The following is an 18,539-nucleotide window of genomic DNA, read 5'->3' as shown; positions in this document are numbered from 1 at the left end:
ATTATAATGGTTTGGCGGTAGGTACTTCATGTATGGGCACAGCCAAGTACAATGTTCAAGATGGCGAGCGACTGATCTGGAGGAATCTTCCCACTAAAATCGATGATCTCAATATGGCAGAGAGGAAACTTACAGATGCACAAAAGGCTCGTATTGAGAGGAATCGCCAAAGGGCGTTGATGCTTCGCAATGCAAGGCTTTCCAATCGACCTTATCCAGAAATGAAATTGCGAGATGGCGATGCATCCAAGGCTAACAGTAGCAGTGAGGCCTCTGCGACAATATCTCGTGTTGTTGATACAGGGGGTGGGTTTTTATTAGACCCGGAGGAAGATGAAAGCCAAGGAGAGAGAAATAATCTTGTTAGAGAACCAGGTCAGTTCATAGAGCGGAGAGTAGGCCTGAAGACGAAGGGTCGTAAAATCTTACGTAATGTATTCCAGTATACATTTTTTTTTCGTATTTTAACCAATGTTGGTTATTTTTTACTATCGTTTAGTGTCCTCAATGATTTCTGTCGGGCTAAATACTTTGGCAACCAAATTAAGATTCTTATTTACCCTCGCGTTGGGGTGTAGGGGTGGGGGGGAGGGGGTTGAAATTTTCATGCCCCTTTGGACCCCCCCGAGGTTACCTCTTAATAAACTGATTTCTTAAGAGGATCAAAATAGATCTACATCCATAAGAGACTGCAGAGCAGTTATCACTTTTACTGTGTTTATAATTAAAGTAAGGTTTATTTTGATTCCATCAAAACAGCACCCATTCTCTATGGAGATCAGCTGCATTGCCTTGAATGCCAAAAAGAATTCCTGACATCATACATCTACAAACACTTCGAGGTTTATGTTTGTGATAATTGTAGGTAGGTGGAGCAATTTATTTAGAGCTTTCTTGGCTATGAATTCCTTTTAGAATCCTTTTGCAGTATTAAGTAGCATTTTAAAGTAATTTCTAATGTACTGTTCTCTTTTGTAGAGACCCTGATGAAAAGCATTCACTAATAACAAAGACAGAAGCTAAGGAGGTGTGGATCTGTTTAATTTTCAACAAAATTTACAAAAGGATTTCTAAGTATTCTGTAAACAGATATTTACACACAAACTCTTACAGGTGTTATTGCTGTAAATGCTATAAATTAACAAAAATTGATAGGTTTTAGGTCAACCCTCTAACCTTAAGGGTCCCTAGCACCTTATTTCTCACTAATGTATCACTGCTGAATCCAACATTAGGCTCATGAGAATTAAGGAAATGATCACAAACTTAAAGGAGCTATTGATTATTAACTTGACTCCCTCATCCATGCCATAGGAAATGTATTAAGAACAACATGAAGGAAATAAGGAATTCAGGTTGAGACTATTTCAAACTAGGGGGTAAGTTTCTAAAGAAACTGTGGTGCTAAGTCAGTGGGGGAGTATAACAGGGTAGATATAGTATTATCAACTTATAGTTTGAAAGCTGATGTTTTGAGTGTTAGCCCTTTGTCAGAGTGAGCATATTTCAAACTAGATTGATTTGTTTTGTTCATGGAAGATGTATGAAATTCTAATTTGAACAAAGGAAAAGTCAAATTTAGCTGGTTTGAAATCATTAAAAACTAAATTTTTTCAACTTTTACAAATACTTCATGGTTATTTGAAATTAATTTTTTTTTCTTAGCAATTTCTCTTAAAAGACTGTGACTTGGACAAGAGAGAGCCGCCTTTGAAATTCATTTTAAAAAAGAATCCACATAGCTCCAGGGGAGAAATGAAACTCTATCTAAAATCGCAGGTGGGTCATTCCCCTTTCTGCTACTATCTGCGACATATTACCGAGCACTGAATTTATTCAAGGGCAGTATTTGATTGAGTAATATACTAAACATGGTGTCAGAAATGTAGTTTGCCAGTATGACTGAGATGAGTTGTGGAAAGGTTTGCAGGGGGGGTCTGGCACTAATAATGAGAGGCTCACATTACTCAAAGCCTGATATTTTTGAAAAGGCAAAGAAATGCTTGTACCAAAGCACAATTAATGAGGGTCCACTTATAGGTTATCAGAATTGCAGCTAGTGTCCAGCACTAATCTCGTTAACTGTTTAACTCTCAAGATCTCATTAGTAATTCTCCTTACTGTCAGCCAACTGATTCTCATTGTTATTTTTGAGAATTTGGTATCAGATCAATTAGTAATCCCACAATTGATATTTTTCTTTATTCTCATCACTTGTTTGCATGATATTGTGTGGATATAGTAAGGAGAAATTTTGTCTTGGTCACTCACAGGATTTAAAGGGTTAAGAACATCATTATCAGTTAGGTTTTGATATGAATGGTACTAACATTCTTTGCTGTAGATTGTTGAACGTGCTTTTGAGGTGTGGGGAGGAGAGGATGGTCTTGAAGAAGCTAGACAAGGCAGAGCAGAGAAGAGAGAAGTTCAAAAACAAAGAAAATTTGACAAGAAAGTTAAAGGTTTGCTTCATTTTACATCTTTCAAATCTAAAACCATTCAAAATGTACCAACCATTCTAGTCTCGTTTTATCTTTTCTTCCATGTAACAGAGCTTCGTCGTGCAGTAAGAACAAGCACATGGAAGAAAGATACTAGTAGACACCAGCATCAATTTGAGGAAGAAGAAGAATATAATGAGGAAACTGATGAATGGACAAAAACATGCAAGACATGTGGTTATCAATTGACTTATGAAAAGATGTGAGACAAACAAAGAATAAAACAATGTATTTATTTCCTCACTATACATGTATATAAATCTAATTTATTTCAGCTTTATTAAGCTGTAAATGTTTTAAGTATTGTCGATTCATATACATTGCATTCCAAGACTGAGTTTAAGGTCTTGAAATAATAGGTTAGCTTGTAGGCAAATGAATAGAGTATGTTGAATTCGCGACCCTTAAGGGTGAAGGGAATTGGGTTTGATCTATAAGTTGCAATCATAAACTTTAATCTTAAACAAATGCAATGTATTATTTGAACAGGACTTGTTGAAAATGATAGAAAAATGTTAGTCCATTGCAATACGTAATGTTTTTTTATGTTGCTCAAAGGAAAAATGTAATGTGTCAACTTGACCCTACAGAATTCTGGTTGATATTATAAGCTAAAAAAAAAAGGGAATTTACACTATATCATTTCATTGTTTCCAAGTGATCTTTTACTATTGCTACAATACTTGTAACTTCAGCCATTGCTCCAATACCTAAAATATGTGAAAAAAGATGGCAAATTACATGACTCAACATGTATTTTTTGCTTTTAATTTTCCATATACTAGTATTTGAGAAAAATTGTTGCAGAGTTCCTGAGAGCTTGATCGACTGGTTGACTTATATTATAGACAGAGAAACTGACAGAATAATAGAATAAGTATAACTCAGGTTCTAGGAACAAATTCATGTTTTACAGAAGAAAAACATCAGGTGTATACATGGAACAGTCTAAATAAATCTTACCAGTGTCCTTGCATGCCAGAGTCTTTTTGATTGGTGGGACATATGTATATCCTAAGTTAATTAGCCGTTCAACCTGCTCAGAGGTGATTGGGTGTTCCCACATTAGAGTGTTCATTGCTGGGCAGAACAGTAAAGGTTTCTTAAGATCCCATGCACGGACTATGCAGGTCTGGTAATAAGCAAAATAATATGTTGTCAGCAATGGCTAAGTTTGCTAAGTGAGTTGAAAGTTAAAGGTTTGAACTCACCAAGAGGTTGTCGCACAAACCATTTGCCATTTTGGCCATAGTGTTGGCATCAAGTGGTGCAATAACCAAAATGTCAGCCCAACGTCGCAGCTACTGGAAAGTAATAAACATTTCTTAGATGTTTCAAGAAAGTGTTTCGAACATGAAAACTACAGCATTTTCAAAACTATCTCAAACAAACTATTGGATTCCTCTGGTAACTTTTTTAGAAATAAAACAAAAGTTTTTACCTCAATATGCAAAACCGGATCTTGCATTGTACTCCATGCCTACCAGTATAGACAGATCACAATCATTACTTACATCAGAGAAATTTGCTAAGCCAACAACTGTGAAAAGGCAGAAAACAAAAACGTGTTTTTAAAAAGGAAGACCTTGGAACAGGAATAATTAAAATGTAGATAAAATTTCTGACTAAGCGATTTCCTACTCTTAATATTTCTTGCTGCCATTTGGGGCATATGAAGGTTTTCTTTGTTATCTCTTACCAGACAGAAGGGGAGCTCATACTCCTGAAGAAAATCTCCCCTCTTTGCTAACCTTTTGGTAAACATCTCCCACATGAGATACACCAGTTCTTAAATCATATGCAAGAAGCACTAAATAAATTAGATAAAAACAATATACAAATAAATACAACATCATGATGTAACATTAAACAAAGCTGGGCTTACCTCCCATTCGTCCTTGTCACTGAAAACCTTGACAGGAATTTTGTCTTTATCAAAAAAGTGCATAGAGTGTTCTGTTCCAACAACCTGGATATTTGGCTGTTTGTATTAAGAAATAAATAGGAACAAGGAATTACTTTCTTCAAATCGATACAGTGTTACGTATGTCAGCTGTTCAAGTTCTTTCGCTCTGACGAAGGGCTAACGCTCGAAACGTCAGCTTTGAAGCTCTTTACATACGGTGGACAATTTACATTTATTAACTCAGTTGATAAAACCAAATTGTCCCCCACCGACATAGCACCACTGTTTCGGTACAAATTTACCCCCTTTATTCAGCTGTTCAAGTAATTTGGTATCAAGTCAATCTGGTCCAACTTGTGTGTAGTAGAGGGGATCAAGAATTGAGCTAAACCTAATTAAGGTAAACCAATTAGTAAAGCACAATTGGGCATGGTGACAATCAAATTCACCACATGTTATCTATGTGAATTAAAAATTGACATGTTACATGAAAAGAATGTAGATTTTGATCGGGATCAGAGCGCAAATTTCAAGGCAGTAAGTAATTTCACTCTCAGATGTTGATAATCAGTAAACAACCCTAAAGACGGGTGAGTGACATGTTTCTAGGTCGTCTGCTTGAATGCACATCGCGAAAGATTTTAGAGATTACACAAATGTATGGTACCTTTGGTTGTAAGCGATGCAGCTCATCTACAAGTTTCGGTAACTTTGTACTCGCCACGCTTCCAGTGACTCCAATCAAAATATTTTTCACCGACTTGTTCCTCTTGTTTGGTGGAGGTCCATCGTCCTCCGCCATTTTGGATTGATATTATTATGGCAACTGCTGACCAATGCCTGAGCATTTGATCGGGCAATGTCGAGCCCAGGGTCATTTTTGCTCCTTGTCAGCGGTATTATCGCACAAATAATGACGCAGTGCGGAAGGGTACAGAAGGACGTGGGGGCCCTCCGCAATACAAATCCTGACTGCCTGAGGAGTGGCCAGGGTGATTAAGGCGGCAAGGGGCCGAAAACTAAAACTAAGCTGATCATTAGATTCCCGACATAAGACTGACGACCTTAAATCCCGCACAAACAGCCTCTCGCTGAAACTTGAGGTTGGGGAGAAGTAGCTGTCATTGCTTTTGAATAAGGTCTAACATGTATTACCTTGTTTGGAACTCGCTACCTCTACGTATACCTTGTATGACCTGCAGAATGACATGGTAAAATCCAGCTGTTAGATTTACGCGCATTTCAAAGGTAAATCCTCTTAAATTAGTCAAGTGTTCCCGCGCCCTCTGAATATATTTCCAGAAATCATCAGTACCCTCAAATTCCAAAGAGGAGATCTTTTCTGTGCCATGGATATTCTTGAATTAGTTTTGGCTGATATAACCATGAAAACTAAACTTGCAAAGATGACTAAGCGTTCCAGTCATTGTGTGTTGCAGTTTCGTGGTCTGATTATGCATTAAATTTGCGCAATTTATATTTAAATATTTATTGAGTACCTGTAACGAAGGGGAATGTAAACAACGCATTATGAAGGAACAAGATTAGCGTGATCTTTCGCCACTGCAACGAAACTGGGAGAAATCATTCCTTTTCACAAGCTACAGAAACCAAAATTAAGAAAATTATATGTTCTTTCAGTTTCATGCCGGATAGAGCAAAACAAAATTAACAACAAGTTTTCTCCTTTTTCCTCACAAAGCGACTCTTTTTCTTTATGTCAACTACCGCTCCGTTTGTAACTCTTTCCTGTTCTTTTGCACTCCATCCTGATACAAATTTAAATAGCATTTCCTTTGCGACACATTCAAAAGCTTCATCGATGCTTTCATTTTCCTTGGCGCTTGTTTCAAAGAAAGGCATATCGTACTCGTCAGCTAGCTGTTCCCCCTCCTCGCGTTTGACAGCTCTTGGATGCTGAATGTCGCATTTGTTTCCTATCAGTAGTTTAGTGACATCTTCTTTGGCATGTTCGTCAATTTTTCGTAGCCATTTTGCAATGTTTTCAAACGAGCGCCTGCGACTTATATCGTAAATAAGCATAATTCCGGACGCGGTCCTATAATACGACACACTGATAGCATGAAATCGTTCCTGGCCTGCCGTATCCCAGATCTGTAGACGAACTTTTTTTCCTTGCACGTCAATAGTTCGTAATTTGAAATCGATTCCAATTGTAGAGATGTAGGTGTGATTGAACATATCGTCCGAAAACCGCCACATCAAACTCGTCTTTCCGACACCAGCATCTCCAAGGAGCAAGACCTTGAACATGTAGTCGCAGGGTTCTATATTTGAATTCTTTTTATACGCCATTTCGAGCTCTGACAACACAGTCCGAAGGTAATCTCCTTTTCTTTTTTGATACGTACACGAGCAGGTGGCACACGCTTTTTAAGCCCAGGAATGTCTGTCATTGGCTAAAAAATTATGCAAGTCGGAAGAGAAAGGCGGCATTTGTTACAAAAGTCACGCTCGAAGTAACTTGAGCCAATGAAGAGAATAAATATGGAACGTAAGATTAAACAAATTTGGACGTACATGCGACACTTTGTGTTGAGTGGGTTATTATTTAAGAATCCACTCGTTTGCATCAGCACATTTGCATTTTTATTTCACAAAAGACCTAGAGGCAACCGAAAATCCTTGTGAATTCGTTTGAAAAAAATCGTTTTGCATTGTCTTAAGACGCCATAAGTCATCAGACTACGCCAAAACAGAAAACATCTGGAATTAAATGGGCGTTTTGAATTCGTTACTTTGGTTAAACTTTCCCCCTTTATTGACATTCACTGATGCAGCTTGCAACATTCGAAAGCAGCAGGATTATTGTTGCCATGTTTATCTTTTTCAAACTTAGCACTCCGGTTTGGCTGCTCGATCGATGGGTGGCCTGATAATGTTACCCATCGGATGCTAATAGCTACTTAGTGAACGAGTGTCCACAAACTAAAACAAGATTACAATCGGGATCTGTTCGCTGCAGAGTGTTATCCTCCCGAATCACAACGAAGGGCTCGGTTAAGACTTATTAGGCGTGTATTTAATGGAAAATACATGTTGCTTTAGGGAATATGAAATGGATAAAAAACAAAACGAAATGAATAACTGGAGTTTTTGCAGTCACGCTCCCACCAGGATTGCTCAAGCTTCTCAGGTTTTTAAGAGAGACCCTGGAAGTGAAATTTAGGAGGTTCTTCGTCCACTGTTGTTTTGTTTTTAGGAGTAAAAATAATGGGAGGGCCTGGGAAAACCTTTAAAGAAGAACGAGAACCAAAAACAACCAAGCCGATATTTTCTTCCCGTGGTCCAGTCCACACCGCACAAACGACCCATCGGTCCTATTCATTAACACCGAAAAATAATACTTTTTATTCGCCGTAAATGGCAACACACACTTGTCAAAGGCTGTTCTTTCTCGGCTGCAACTGTCCTTTATCATACACTTTATCATGGACATACTTACTTCTAACAGATACTCATTTCGCGGAAGCTCTTATGAGCATAATGACGTTAAATCCTAGTAGTGCTGGGCTTACCTATTTTCACGGACAAACATGATAAATACAATAATTACACATGTCTCCATGAAGCATTCCTTGTAACTAGAAAAAGAAACATACAATTCATTGGTAAGGAAGGTTACAAAGATGCAATCAGTCTTACAGGACAATTCTTCCTTCAGTTTTATGAGGACTTCCTGATTTTTCACTGCTTTTGGCAGCTATCTTTGCATCCTTCTTCGATAAATCATGATTCTTGGCACCAACTTCCTTTCCGTCGTTTTTCTGGCTATGGTTAGGTTCATCACCCTTGTTCTCTGTTTTCTTCTCATCTTTGACAGAAACGTTTTTCCTAGACGTCTCCTTGACCTCGCCATTTCGCTCCCTTTTCATTTCCTCCCTGGCCTCCTTTGACTCTTTTGGATTTGACTTCTTCTCTTTTTTGGGGGAACTTTCATTTGATCCCGTCTCTTCGACAGCCTCCGTTTCATCTTTGTCACCTTGTTCGTCTTCTCTATCCTCAGCTTCGTCGTCATCGTCTTCGTCTTCCGACGACTCAATTTTCTCGAGGTCGGCTTCATCCGGAACATAGTCCGGATCTTCATCGGAAACGTAATCCTCGCTGACGTGTATAAGCTCCACTATCAAGGCACCGTCTTCGTCTTCTCTGTCGTACCTTCGCTTCCGCTCGGGAGAAACGGGGAATGGTTGAGAAGCATCGATGATTCGAGAATATTCTGCTTTAGGTTTGTAGCGACTGGATCTTGTCGGGTTTTTCTTTCGTCCAAGCCGCTCCTGTAGGGCAGGGGAAAGCAAAAGTTTTTTGCACAATTCAAAAATGCTTAATCATGCTGAGTAATCGGGGTTCTTTTCTTCCTAATCTAAAGGAGTACACGAGGAACCACCTACACTTGAATGAATAATTTTTAACTATGAGGTGCATCTAAAGATTGGTATGCTATCGTCACTTCCAATATTGATTCATAAATATGACACTTGATTAATTTTACTCCAATATCTCTGATATGATAGAATGATTGGTGAACACATTTGTCTCAAACGGTTATCTTCAGAAAAGAATTTGAATTTCAATCAAAGTCTTGGATAACCAAGGCAATTAGTCTTCGGGCAAAGAGACTGAAAGGTGTTCTGCAAAATACTGTTATGACATTAGCAAGATCAGTTTGTTTTTTCCGGAAGGAGTACAACAATGTAAATGACAAACCTTTCCTTCTCCTCCTCTTCCTCCGAGGAACGACGGCAAGAAAAAAAAAGTTTTCCGTTTAGTAGCGTTCCAAACGTCCCAAAAGGCTCCGACAATTCTTCCTATCACCTATCATTGGCAAGGGTGGGTTATGAAAATCACTTTTAAAAATCGACAAATCACTAACACATAAAATGAGTTAAAATCACAATCAGCACTTTTTGCTTTGTGTTGACGAGCTACTGAATTTGCTCGATTCACTCTCGAAAGCGAAGAGTTTAACCTAAATTGTCGCATCCTCGATTAAAATTAGTTAAATTTACCGATTATAACGTATTTATACTGAATTGGTAGCTGGATTTGTTCCTTTACCGTTACGTTTTGCAGCAGGATTTGAGAGATGCCCCATGACCACGTGGCTACAGTTTTGGCGCCATCAATCGCAGCTAGAGTGACTCGACCTGGAACCGAGGCTGCCCGCGTTATAACCTAGAAGAGACACATAAAATTCAAGGAAATCAAACAGAAGATCGAGAGCACGGCTTAGAATTCGAATCATGCACTGTCATTATTGCGCCTTGTCAAATAATTATTCATTTCCTTGCCTTTTCCCCTTCACCCTTGATCACATTAACGATTCCCTGGATTCGATCGACTTTACTTTGGTAAAGCGGGGCTTCAGCAGCACCCTCCTTCATACATTTCTCTTGAGGTGGGAAGAGGTATTCAATTGCTGCTTCTGTAACAGTGAGTAAGACTTCCGCAAGATCTGACTGCTCCAGTTTCTTAGCTCCGATTGTCAAAACCTGTCAACAACAAAAGACATATCAATTATAGGGTTTTACCCGGGAAGACATGGGGTAGCGCCTACATCCTAGAATTTAATTTTCTCTCTTGTAAAGACAAAAATAAAATTACCCAAGCTGGAAACAATCCAGCATACCCCTGAAATAAAGACACCATTTTAACATGTTTAAACATCGTCATAAAAAAAATCCTGTCGTACGCGACCACGCCCTATAGCCCTGATTCTCCATTTTGCAATTATGTGCCAAGTCGACATGCCTACCCTTGAGTGGGCGTGCAGCCCTGGAAGACGTTCTTAAATAAAGAACGTGAGATGAGAAGCTATTTAGCATGATAACAGAGTGGTAATTTACCTAAGAAAATAGCAAGTTTCGATTCATAACAATGTCATCCTCGGCCTTACTCCTATTCAAAGGTTTGACAGCCATGCACAAATGGTAAAATAAACCATTGTTGAAGGTGCAACATGGCCATTCTCAGCTCACAATTACGACCGTTTCGTACCAGCTTTAGCACAAAATTTCTGCACCTTCATCGCAGATCGTATTGTCGATAATGACGTCTTGACTCAAAATTGATATTTTCCTGTAAGAGGCTTTTTACTTACTTGTTCTGTGTTGTCCTTTATTATCGGCCATTTTTTCTCCAGGAATGTCAGTCCATCACAGGCCATCGAATCAGCTTGGAAAACTGTTTGAAAATGTATTATGACCCTTCAAACCCCTAAAATTGGTATACATATTCTCCATACTATTCTCAATACATTTCCTAAGGTGCTGACTAGGAGAATTTGTTTAACGATCAGGAGCTTTAGTTAGTGATCATTTCCTTTATTCTCGTGACCTTAAAATTTGGTCCAGAGGCGATATTTTTTAGGAGAAATTAGATGCTAGTCACTCTTAGAGTCAAAGGGTTAAATTTGATGCTGCAGTCTACTCTTCAAGGTAAGGTGTTTGCAAACCCTTGCAAAATGATTGGAAAAATCTTTATCACACTTTTCTTTGCTTCAAAGCCTCATATTTTACATATTAGGGGAAGGTGAAATTGAACTCTTGCAGAAAACATGGTAATAACTGAATTTTGCAAAGCCTAACAAAATATTACTAATTGTAATATCAAAGGAAAAGGCTCCGATAAGACTGTACCCAAATTGACTTAATTGTGTTTGAGAATCTAAGCGAGACAAAATAAACCAACCCTTCCTCATCAAATTGCACACGTCCTCTCATTAACAAAGCCCTACGATTTTACTAGCGGTCTCAGACAACCTCGACGAGCTGCAGAAATCCATCAATAAACTTACCTTTTTCTTCGAAACCTTCTTTTACTTTCCCCATCACACCAGAGGAAGGCAAAGAAGTATATGTCACCTTGGCGGCGACCACAACTGCGTTTATCGACACCTCTGCAGCGCTCAACCCGACCATCGAAACAAGACTATACTCCTTCGTACGTTCGTACATCTCAGACACTTTTTCACAAGTTGATTTTACAATCGGTAACTGAACCAGACGGTTGAAAACTTGTGGCATTTGCAAAGGTGACCTCTTGGTTTCGTGAACGCAATCTTCTTTATCCCCTTCGCCTGCCATCTGTTGCTTCAGCAAGAGGGCGTTCACTTCGACTTTGACAATCAACGTTAAAAAATCGTTTTACATATTGGCTTTATATACATATGGTTGCATATGCACGCGGAATTTATCTTGCTATTTGGTCAGTTCCTGCAAAACGAATGAAATTAATTTAGGTGACGATAGAATATTGTTTCTTTGCTCTTTTCTTTCATGTGTGCCGCTGGAATGGACAGTTTTGCATACTTTTGGACACGTGGAAAATATTGGAGCGAAAAAGAACCTTGCACCAACTCTATTTTCACCCCCTCCTTCCCAAAACGTAGTTCGATAAATTACAGAATTAATTTTGCACTGGGATAAAAAAAAAAAAAATTGAAAAAAAAAATGAGGAATAACGTCACTGAGCAGTCAATCTATTTTTAAAGCTAACAATCTTTTGAGGGCCTGTGTGGTGTTAATATTAATCATATGATCAAGTGATCAAGTGATCAAGTTAGTTTAGCGAAAATATGTTTTTGACGTCATTAAAATTGATAGTTCATGTAAATTTAGAACAAAAGAGAAAATGAACATATCAATTGTAATTTATAATTAGCCTTAATGCATTTTTTTAGAATCAGTAACTGACTTTTGGCCTGATTTCATAAGCTGAATCGAGACCCTACCGGAAGGCATGACGATCACATGTTTTCAGAAGTCATTAACGGAAGTTGCAGTGCCAGTATTAAGCCTTGAGATTTGGCAAATGCCAGTATCATGCAAACAGACTGGTGTGAAAGGTCAACGAAATTCCTACTTCGAGTGTCAAAACAATAAAGTTTTTCCATATCAGTTGCTTTTATTGAGCTTTGAACGCGTTCAAAGTCGAACTCCCGGACACAAATCCGTTCTAACATAGTACTGATAGTATTTTAGAAAATAAAAAAGCGCCGTGAAGAGCGTCTCTTGAGTGTTCATCTCTTAAGGAGGAAAAATAATTTTTTTCAACATAATTGAGATATAGTTCGTGAAATCATGTTTGAAGCATTGAAATGGATCGGCTTGAATTGAGGTAAATTTTTCTGTGAACTGTTATTTCCGCCGGGAATCCTCTTAACAAATGCTAACTATGGATGTTTTGAGAGGGATGTTTTTTCGCCTTGTCACGAGCCAAAAGGACAAAGGGACAAAGAAAAAATTCTGGACCTTCAGACTTTCCGATTCCACGCTCCGATGCACTACCACAAATCTTGTCATAGTTTTTAAAATTAAACTGATGATCTTCAAACTACGTTTTCGAAACCATTTTAAACGTGAAACTTTGACGATGCTTTTCAAAATCTAAACGGCTTCCTTTCCAATGTTTGTCTACTCCCCAAGAGGAAACAAATATTGGAGCGAAGAAGGAAAAACTGAAAAAAAGCTGGCATGAAGGGAAATAGTGTTTACAAAGGTAAAATTTCATCATGAGATGGGAGAACGAAAGCGTTTGTTTGTCGAAAATGGCTAATAGTATGAGTTACGTAAGCGCTTGAGCCTTTCGAACCTTTTCGAATTTCTGTTCGGTATTGCCCCAGGGCCTTGAGTTTGAACTGGAATAACAGAGGCAAAATGTTTCCGTATTGGGTATAAAATAAAGAATTGGTACCCAAAGAATGTCGCATTCTTCGCGGGACTTTTTTTTTTCTAATTTTATATATGAATTTTCTGGCGGGGTATTAACGTAAGGGGCAAAGTCTCCCGTTCACCTTGAATGAACTTCAGTTGTGTTTTATGTCACGTCACACAGTATTCCATCGAAGGTTCCTACACAAACCTTGTCCGTGGGAAATCTTTGTCCCAAAAAGCCAATTTTAAACGAAAGGAATTGCAAAGTACGATTGAATTGCATTAATTTTCATGTAGAGACGGGAGAGCACGGGAGAGTAAATAAAACCCAGAAGCAATGTCATTTAACTCACTGTCCTGTCACGTGAATGTCTGCGTGTCGTAACGAACTTTGTCCGTCAAGAACTCCGGAGCAGACGGTGACATAACTTATTTTATAAATATGAAACCTTCTCTGATTGGTCAGATTAGTGACGGAACGAAACTATTTCTAAGCTTCATTGTAATTGGTTAATTTTCACTCTCTACCCAAGAGCAAAGTCCGTACCTGAACACATTAATAAGCGTTTCGATACCTTGTCCATTAATCTTAAGGTTACTTCACATTGTGTCCTTGCGTTGTTCATACTGATAGTGCCACCCATGCAAAGTGAAGAAATGGCTGCTGAAGTCGAAAGGATGCCTGAAGCTGACAATAAGTCTTTCAGGACTCGTCTGTGGGAATTGCCTGTAGCTTTAGCTGCTGTCAACCAACTCTCAGAAATTTACAGTGCGGTGAAGGAGCGCAATTGTGTCACCAGAATGGCTTTTAATGCTGGTGAAAAAACGATCGATATGGCGAATACTGCTTCTAAGCCTATAATTCAGGCAGCCAGCACTTGTTCGCTGTCTAAACCCATCGTTGGAACAGTTGAATGTGCTGGTAAGTCAGTAAAGACTGATTTCTCTTTCGTAGAAATTTATAGGGTTTGGGCTAATAAAATCCGTCGCTTTACACGAATGTCATATTTTAATAACGCTGTTGTGCAATTTTTGAATTGATAAATAGCGGTTTTCATAAATTTGGCGTTTGTCGTATTTTGTGGTCAGAGTAATTTGTACTACGTCCTAAATATATGCGAACTTTGACCTGAACACAGTTTAGTTTTATAGTTGTAGTTTGCCTTTTTAGTGATAACTTGTATTTCTCTCGTGGTTTTGTTCATTGTTTCAAAATAATTTAATTGTTTGAAATGGTGTTTTAGGTAAGGCTTGTGGCGCGACGTTTTATTATGCAAATCATTACATCATTAAGATACGTGTTGAACGTCACGAGCTTTTGGAAGCAACAATGTGAAAAAATAAATTATTTGTGTCAATACAATTGATTTTTAAGGAGACATTTCTAAATATGAATCGGCCAACATTCACTCTAGTAGTAAGTGTCAATTATTTGTTTCAGCCAACACAACTTTGCCAAATTCATTATCTCACAAAAAGATAATTGAAGTGAATAGTGAACACAGCTGGGCAACTTCTCCACAACTCACTGAACCACCGTTGTTGTTTTAACCTGTTACTAAAATCGTGGTGACAAGGTAGAGGTGGCTCTACAAGATGTTTGGTGGTAGTTCTTAGGATAAATTAATAATAATAACAATAATAATAATAATAATAATAAAGTTTTTTACCACCTTTAGAAAACTTGATAAGCTTACATTACTATATAGAAAAAATAAATTAGTCAAAATCTACAAATTTTTTCTTACAACAGTAATAAATAAAATAAATGAAATAATTAAGAATAAGGTGACATGAAAGCTAGGTATATTTCCATGTAAAATAAATCAAAAATAAAATTTCCGAAACAGAATGTTTTGAGGGGAGATTTAAAAGATGAAAGAGAATTTTTAACAGAATCTAGTAGACTGTTCCATAATATAGGTGGGAAGAAAGACAAGGCTTGTTTTCTATATGTCACAGAGTTCACAGTAGGGACAATAAATGTAGTTTAGAGGATGAGCGTAGGCTTTGTTGCAGGTGGTATTGTTGTAGGAGGGACGACAAGCAGGCTGTAACTTGTTATTTATTTCTTTTATTTCTTTTCTTTGTCACCCAGCTGCAACCATTGATCGTATGGCATCAGGAACACTGGCCATAGTAGAAGAGAAGTGTCCCATTATAACCAAAACACCCACTGAGGTATAGCTCTTCAAATGTAGAATACACAAGAACTGCTGTACACTTAAAACTCTTTATTTGTGGTATGAAGAAGAAGTTGACCACAAATTCCTAGACAGAGCAGCCAACTGTCTCATAGTCATCTTTGCTGAAAGCATGTAATTGATATTGACCATCAGACTTGCATGTTTACATTTATCAGTGAACATCAAGACAATTTTTTCCTAAAATCAAACGAGTTTAGTTTTACTTATAACATGGGAAGCCTTTGAGCTCCTAGGGTGGTATTCCAGAGGCATGCTCAATTCATGGTCATCACATGTTTTGTGTTGGACTTAAGTTGATCCTTTCCACCATAATATTAGTATGTACGTTCTTCATACATTTCTCAAGGTACAAAAATAATTTTTTCAACAATTAAGAGTTTTGTTAGTTTTAACTATTTTCTTCATTCTTGTAACCATAATGTATGATCTAGGGATGATATTGTGAGGAAAAATTAGATGCTAGTCACTCTTACGGGTCAATGGGTCAATAGATAGTTCATTCATGCCTAGTCAAGTTTGTTTGTTTTGTTATCTTGAGAAAGTTGACTTTGATTTCATAGTTCACTGAGGAATAATGAAAAAGTGCCAGTTATAAATCATTGCTGACAAAATTGAAGTCAATATGCTTGCACTCAATCCCCTGAATACAATACAATTGCTTGAGTGTAATTGAAAAGGAAAAGGAAAAACAGTTTTGGTTTTGATGCACAAGTGTAGCTCTGTTTCAGGGGCATGATCATGTTTTATCTTAGTCAATTTGGTATGAAAGTTGTGTAATTTCAATTAGTGTCCTACAATAATTATAAGTCTGAATGTGGCAAATACATATATAACTTGTTTTTAAATCATTTTGAAAGGGATATGTAATTTTTTCTCAAACAACTTATTGTTATTGTAGATCAAGACCTCTGTTGCTGATACTGCCACGGAGTACTTTGACAAAGTACAGAAAAGCTGCATGGTAAAGATGTTGGTGACTAAGACTGAGCAAGCCTTGGAGTTTGGTGAATTGTTTACTGAACTAGCATTGCCAACAGATGGTAACTGTGGAGAAGACATGAATGATTTGGAGTCCGAATTTGAAGATGCTTCTAAAGGAGTTATGACAAGAGCCTGCAAACTGAAGGAGAGGTTAGCACGCAGAGGGAAAAGAAAACTGCTGTCCTACAGACCTGTAAAAATGAGTGTTGATGCGGTATGTGATGGGTTATGGATCTGATCATTTTCATTTTAGGGTGCTTAAATTTTGCTTAAATGATATTTTTTAAAAACTATTTTTAAAAAAAAATTCTGAAATCTTACTAATTAGTTTTCAGTAAATTTTTGAAATGGCTGCTACATTTCAACCAAACCTTTTTAAATTCAGAAATTTGCACTGATTGTTTTGTACATTGTCGGAAATTACCAATAGTCTATGGCAATTGGTGGTCATTAAGTGTTGGTTTTTTAACCAGATAGTTAATCTCATTAAATGCACAACTTTTTGGTCACAAAACAATAGGACAATTATAGTCTGTAGTTGTATAAATAGCTAATATTACTTTAACTAAATAATCCTTGGGCTAGTTTCTTACAGAGTGAACCTATCATTTTCTCTTAAACAGTGTGCGGGTGTGCAAGAATGCACAAGTGAGTTGCTTGAAAAATCAACTGATGCTGGCAAGAAGGTTTTCAAGGCAACCATGTACATCCCAAACATGGCTCTTGGTCTGACTGGTGAAGTGATTGTCTCGGCAAAGGAATTGGTTTTTTCTCTCACGCAGGTAAACTTGTGAGCTCAAGCTTTGTTGTACTGTGTTTAGGCTAAAAAAATGTCCTCATTTTGTGTTATTTAGAACTTTTTGGTCAGTCTAATTTTTAAAAAAATTTTGTTTATTGAAAACAGACAACTTTTGCCATCAAACTACTAGTTCAAGTAAATAATAAATTGATGGCAATTGCTGGTTGTAGTCCCTTATGTAGCCCAAGTTAAGCAACTATGTATTTCCACTTTTAGGCCCATCCCGTGAATGAAATGCCGGCTACTGTGACAGGTTTAATGACAAAGGTGGTTCAACCTATCTGTGATGCAAAAGATAAACTTTCTGGCTACGTTTTTGTTCCTCCACATGTGATGACTGGTTACCTCCTCACTTCTCGCCCTGTCCAGTGGATCATACCCCATATCGTTGCGGTGGAAGACCTACAGAAAATGCAAATCTTGGTTGGTGAAAATGAGGACTCAGCAGAATCAGAGGAAAATGAGAAAGATTCCTCTTGAATTTATTTAGACTCAATCTATAAAAAAAATGTGTTTAGTTATTAAGCACACAGTATCTATTTGAAAAGTAGTATTCATCCAGAAATATTGTATTCATTTATTTGCAATATAGTATTCATCTTTTTGGAATGAAGTCTTCAAAAGCTGAAATAATGTAAGCCAATTATTAGTGACTATATTTTATTTTTTCATTTCAAAGGCCCATTTCTTTGGTTACCAACTATTTTTTATAACTCATTTTTAATTCCGCTGAATTGTTGAATTTCACATTTGGTAGTTTCCTATCAGCCTGCAAATGAAAATGAGCAAATGATTGAAATTTTCCTTCTTTCCAGACTGAAGTACTTACAGCCATTAAGTGTTTTAATCAGTTTTACAAAAATAGCATTAAGTTGAAACAATTGTTTCAGAAAATTTTTTTAGTTTTCACATCTTGATTAAGTTGGTGATGGTAATGATAGTATGAAGACATTGTTTTACAAGAAAACAAATATTTACAATCTTAACATTAAGAGTCAATGAGTGTAGTGAAAGAGCATAAATAAATTTTGTATTGTAACCATTTGCTTTGTTAGACGGTTTTATCTAGCTGGAGAATGTTTGACGTCTTTCTGTAAAGGGTTGTTGTGTTTTGCTTGTCTGAGATATATACCTATCCTCGGTGGTTGGATTTCATTTTCCAAGTTGCAGCACCATGATTTTTCGAATTACCAACTGTGAAGTATCCTTCAGAAAATACGAAAAAACGCTCCTTTCTCTTTGTCACCCCCTTCAACTTATACTTGCTTCAGTTTGCCTGGGAATAATGAGAGAAACGATACCTGCAGTCTAGCTGTTGGGGGAAATGTACACAAATGAAAAAAATTGCGGCAACTTGCAATAGAGGGTCTTGCCATCTAACAATCTCAAAGGCCTCCGAAACTAGCTGTGGTTATACTTACCTCATGCATAGTAGTTATCTTACATTAGGTGGACTGTTAAGTGCCATTC

General features: G+C 37.4%; 4 protein-coding genes and 1 pseudogene across 7 annotated transcripts; 2 read left to right on the top strand and 3 right to left on the bottom strand.

Moving 5' to 3' along the window:
• Window positions 1-25: 25 nt before the first annotated feature.
• Window positions 26-3,477, top strand: LOC113672689 (DNA repair protein complementing XP-A cells homolog). Of its 2 annotated transcripts, XM_089203118.1 has the most exons (6): window positions 26-375; window positions 760-865; window positions 979-1,027; window positions 1,666-1,779; window positions 2,345-2,462; window positions 2,553-3,477. In XM_089203118.1, the coding sequence occupies exons 1-6, from the start codon at window positions 33-35 to the stop codon at window positions 2,705-2,707; spliced, it is 885 nt and encodes a 294-aa protein (XP_089059244.1). In that variant the 5' UTR covers window positions 26-32; the 3' UTR covers window positions 2,708-3,477. The 2 variants fall into 2 exon arrangements, with proteins under 2 accessions (XP_089059244.1, XP_089059245.1); XM_089203119.1 differs by lacking the exon at window positions 1,666-1,779.
• On the bottom strand, window positions 2,716-5,857 carry LOC113672687 (phosphopantothenoylcysteine decarboxylase). The gene is made up of 6 exons (XM_027189014.2): window positions 5,075-5,857; window positions 4,387-4,482; window positions 3,943-3,981; window positions 3,713-3,802; window positions 3,465-3,633; window positions 2,716-3,211 (listed from the first exon to the last, which is right to left on the bottom strand). Exons 1-6 carry the CDS (start codon window positions 5,207-5,209, stop codon window positions 3,141-3,143), a joined length of 600 nt encoding a protein of 199 aa, XP_027044815.2. The 5' UTR covers window positions 5,210-5,857; the 3' UTR covers window positions 2,716-3,140.
• A 26-nt stretch (window positions 5,858-5,883) lies between these two features.
• LOC113672686 (ras-related protein Rab-10 pseudogene) lies at window positions 5,884-7,616 on the bottom strand (annotated as a pseudogene). The gene has a single exon (XR_016185673.1). The product of XR_016185673.1 is annotated as a ras-related protein Rab-10 pseudogene (transcript).
• Window positions 7,617-7,755: 139 nt separating this feature from the next.
• On the bottom strand, window positions 7,756-11,874 carry LOC113672684 (uncharacterized). Its single transcript, XM_027189010.2, has 6 exons — window positions 11,225-11,874; window positions 10,529-10,611; window positions 9,720-9,920; window positions 9,487-9,603; window positions 9,136-9,243; window positions 7,756-8,705 (listed from the first exon to the last, which is right to left on the bottom strand). Exons 1-6 carry the CDS (start codon window positions 11,511-11,513, stop codon window positions 8,070-8,072), a joined length of 1,434 nt encoding a protein of 477 aa, XP_027044811.2. The 5' UTR covers window positions 11,514-11,874; the 3' UTR covers window positions 7,756-8,069.
• A 1,793-nt stretch (window positions 11,875-13,667) lies between these two features.
• Window positions 13,668-18,111, top strand: LOC149046369 (uncharacterized). Of its 2 annotated transcripts, none has more exons than XM_089203115.1 (5): window positions 13,668-14,004; window positions 15,181-15,263; window positions 16,188-16,484; window positions 16,894-17,052; window positions 17,439-18,111. In XM_089203115.1, the coding sequence occupies exons 1-5, from the start codon at window positions 13,725-13,727 to the stop codon at window positions 17,547-17,549; spliced, it is 930 nt and encodes a 309-aa protein (XP_089059241.1). In that variant the 5' UTR covers window positions 13,668-13,724; the 3' UTR covers window positions 17,550-18,111. The 2 variants fall into 2 exon arrangements, with proteins under 2 accessions (XP_089059241.1, XP_089059240.1); XM_089203114.1 differs by having other exon boundaries at window positions 17,286-18,111.
• Window positions 18,112-18,539: the final 428 nt, after the last annotated feature.

Source organism: Pocillopora damicornis, chromosome 4, assembly GCF_964200805.1.
Source record: "Pocillopora damicornis chromosome 4, jaPocDami1.2, whole genome shotgun sequence".
In the NCBI taxonomy this organism is placed as follows: Eukaryota; Metazoa; Cnidaria; class Anthozoa; order Scleractinia; family Pocilloporidae; genus Pocillopora; species Pocillopora damicornis.
Note: the sequence above shows the minus strand (reverse complement) of the source record. Positions and strands in the feature narration are given on the sequence as shown.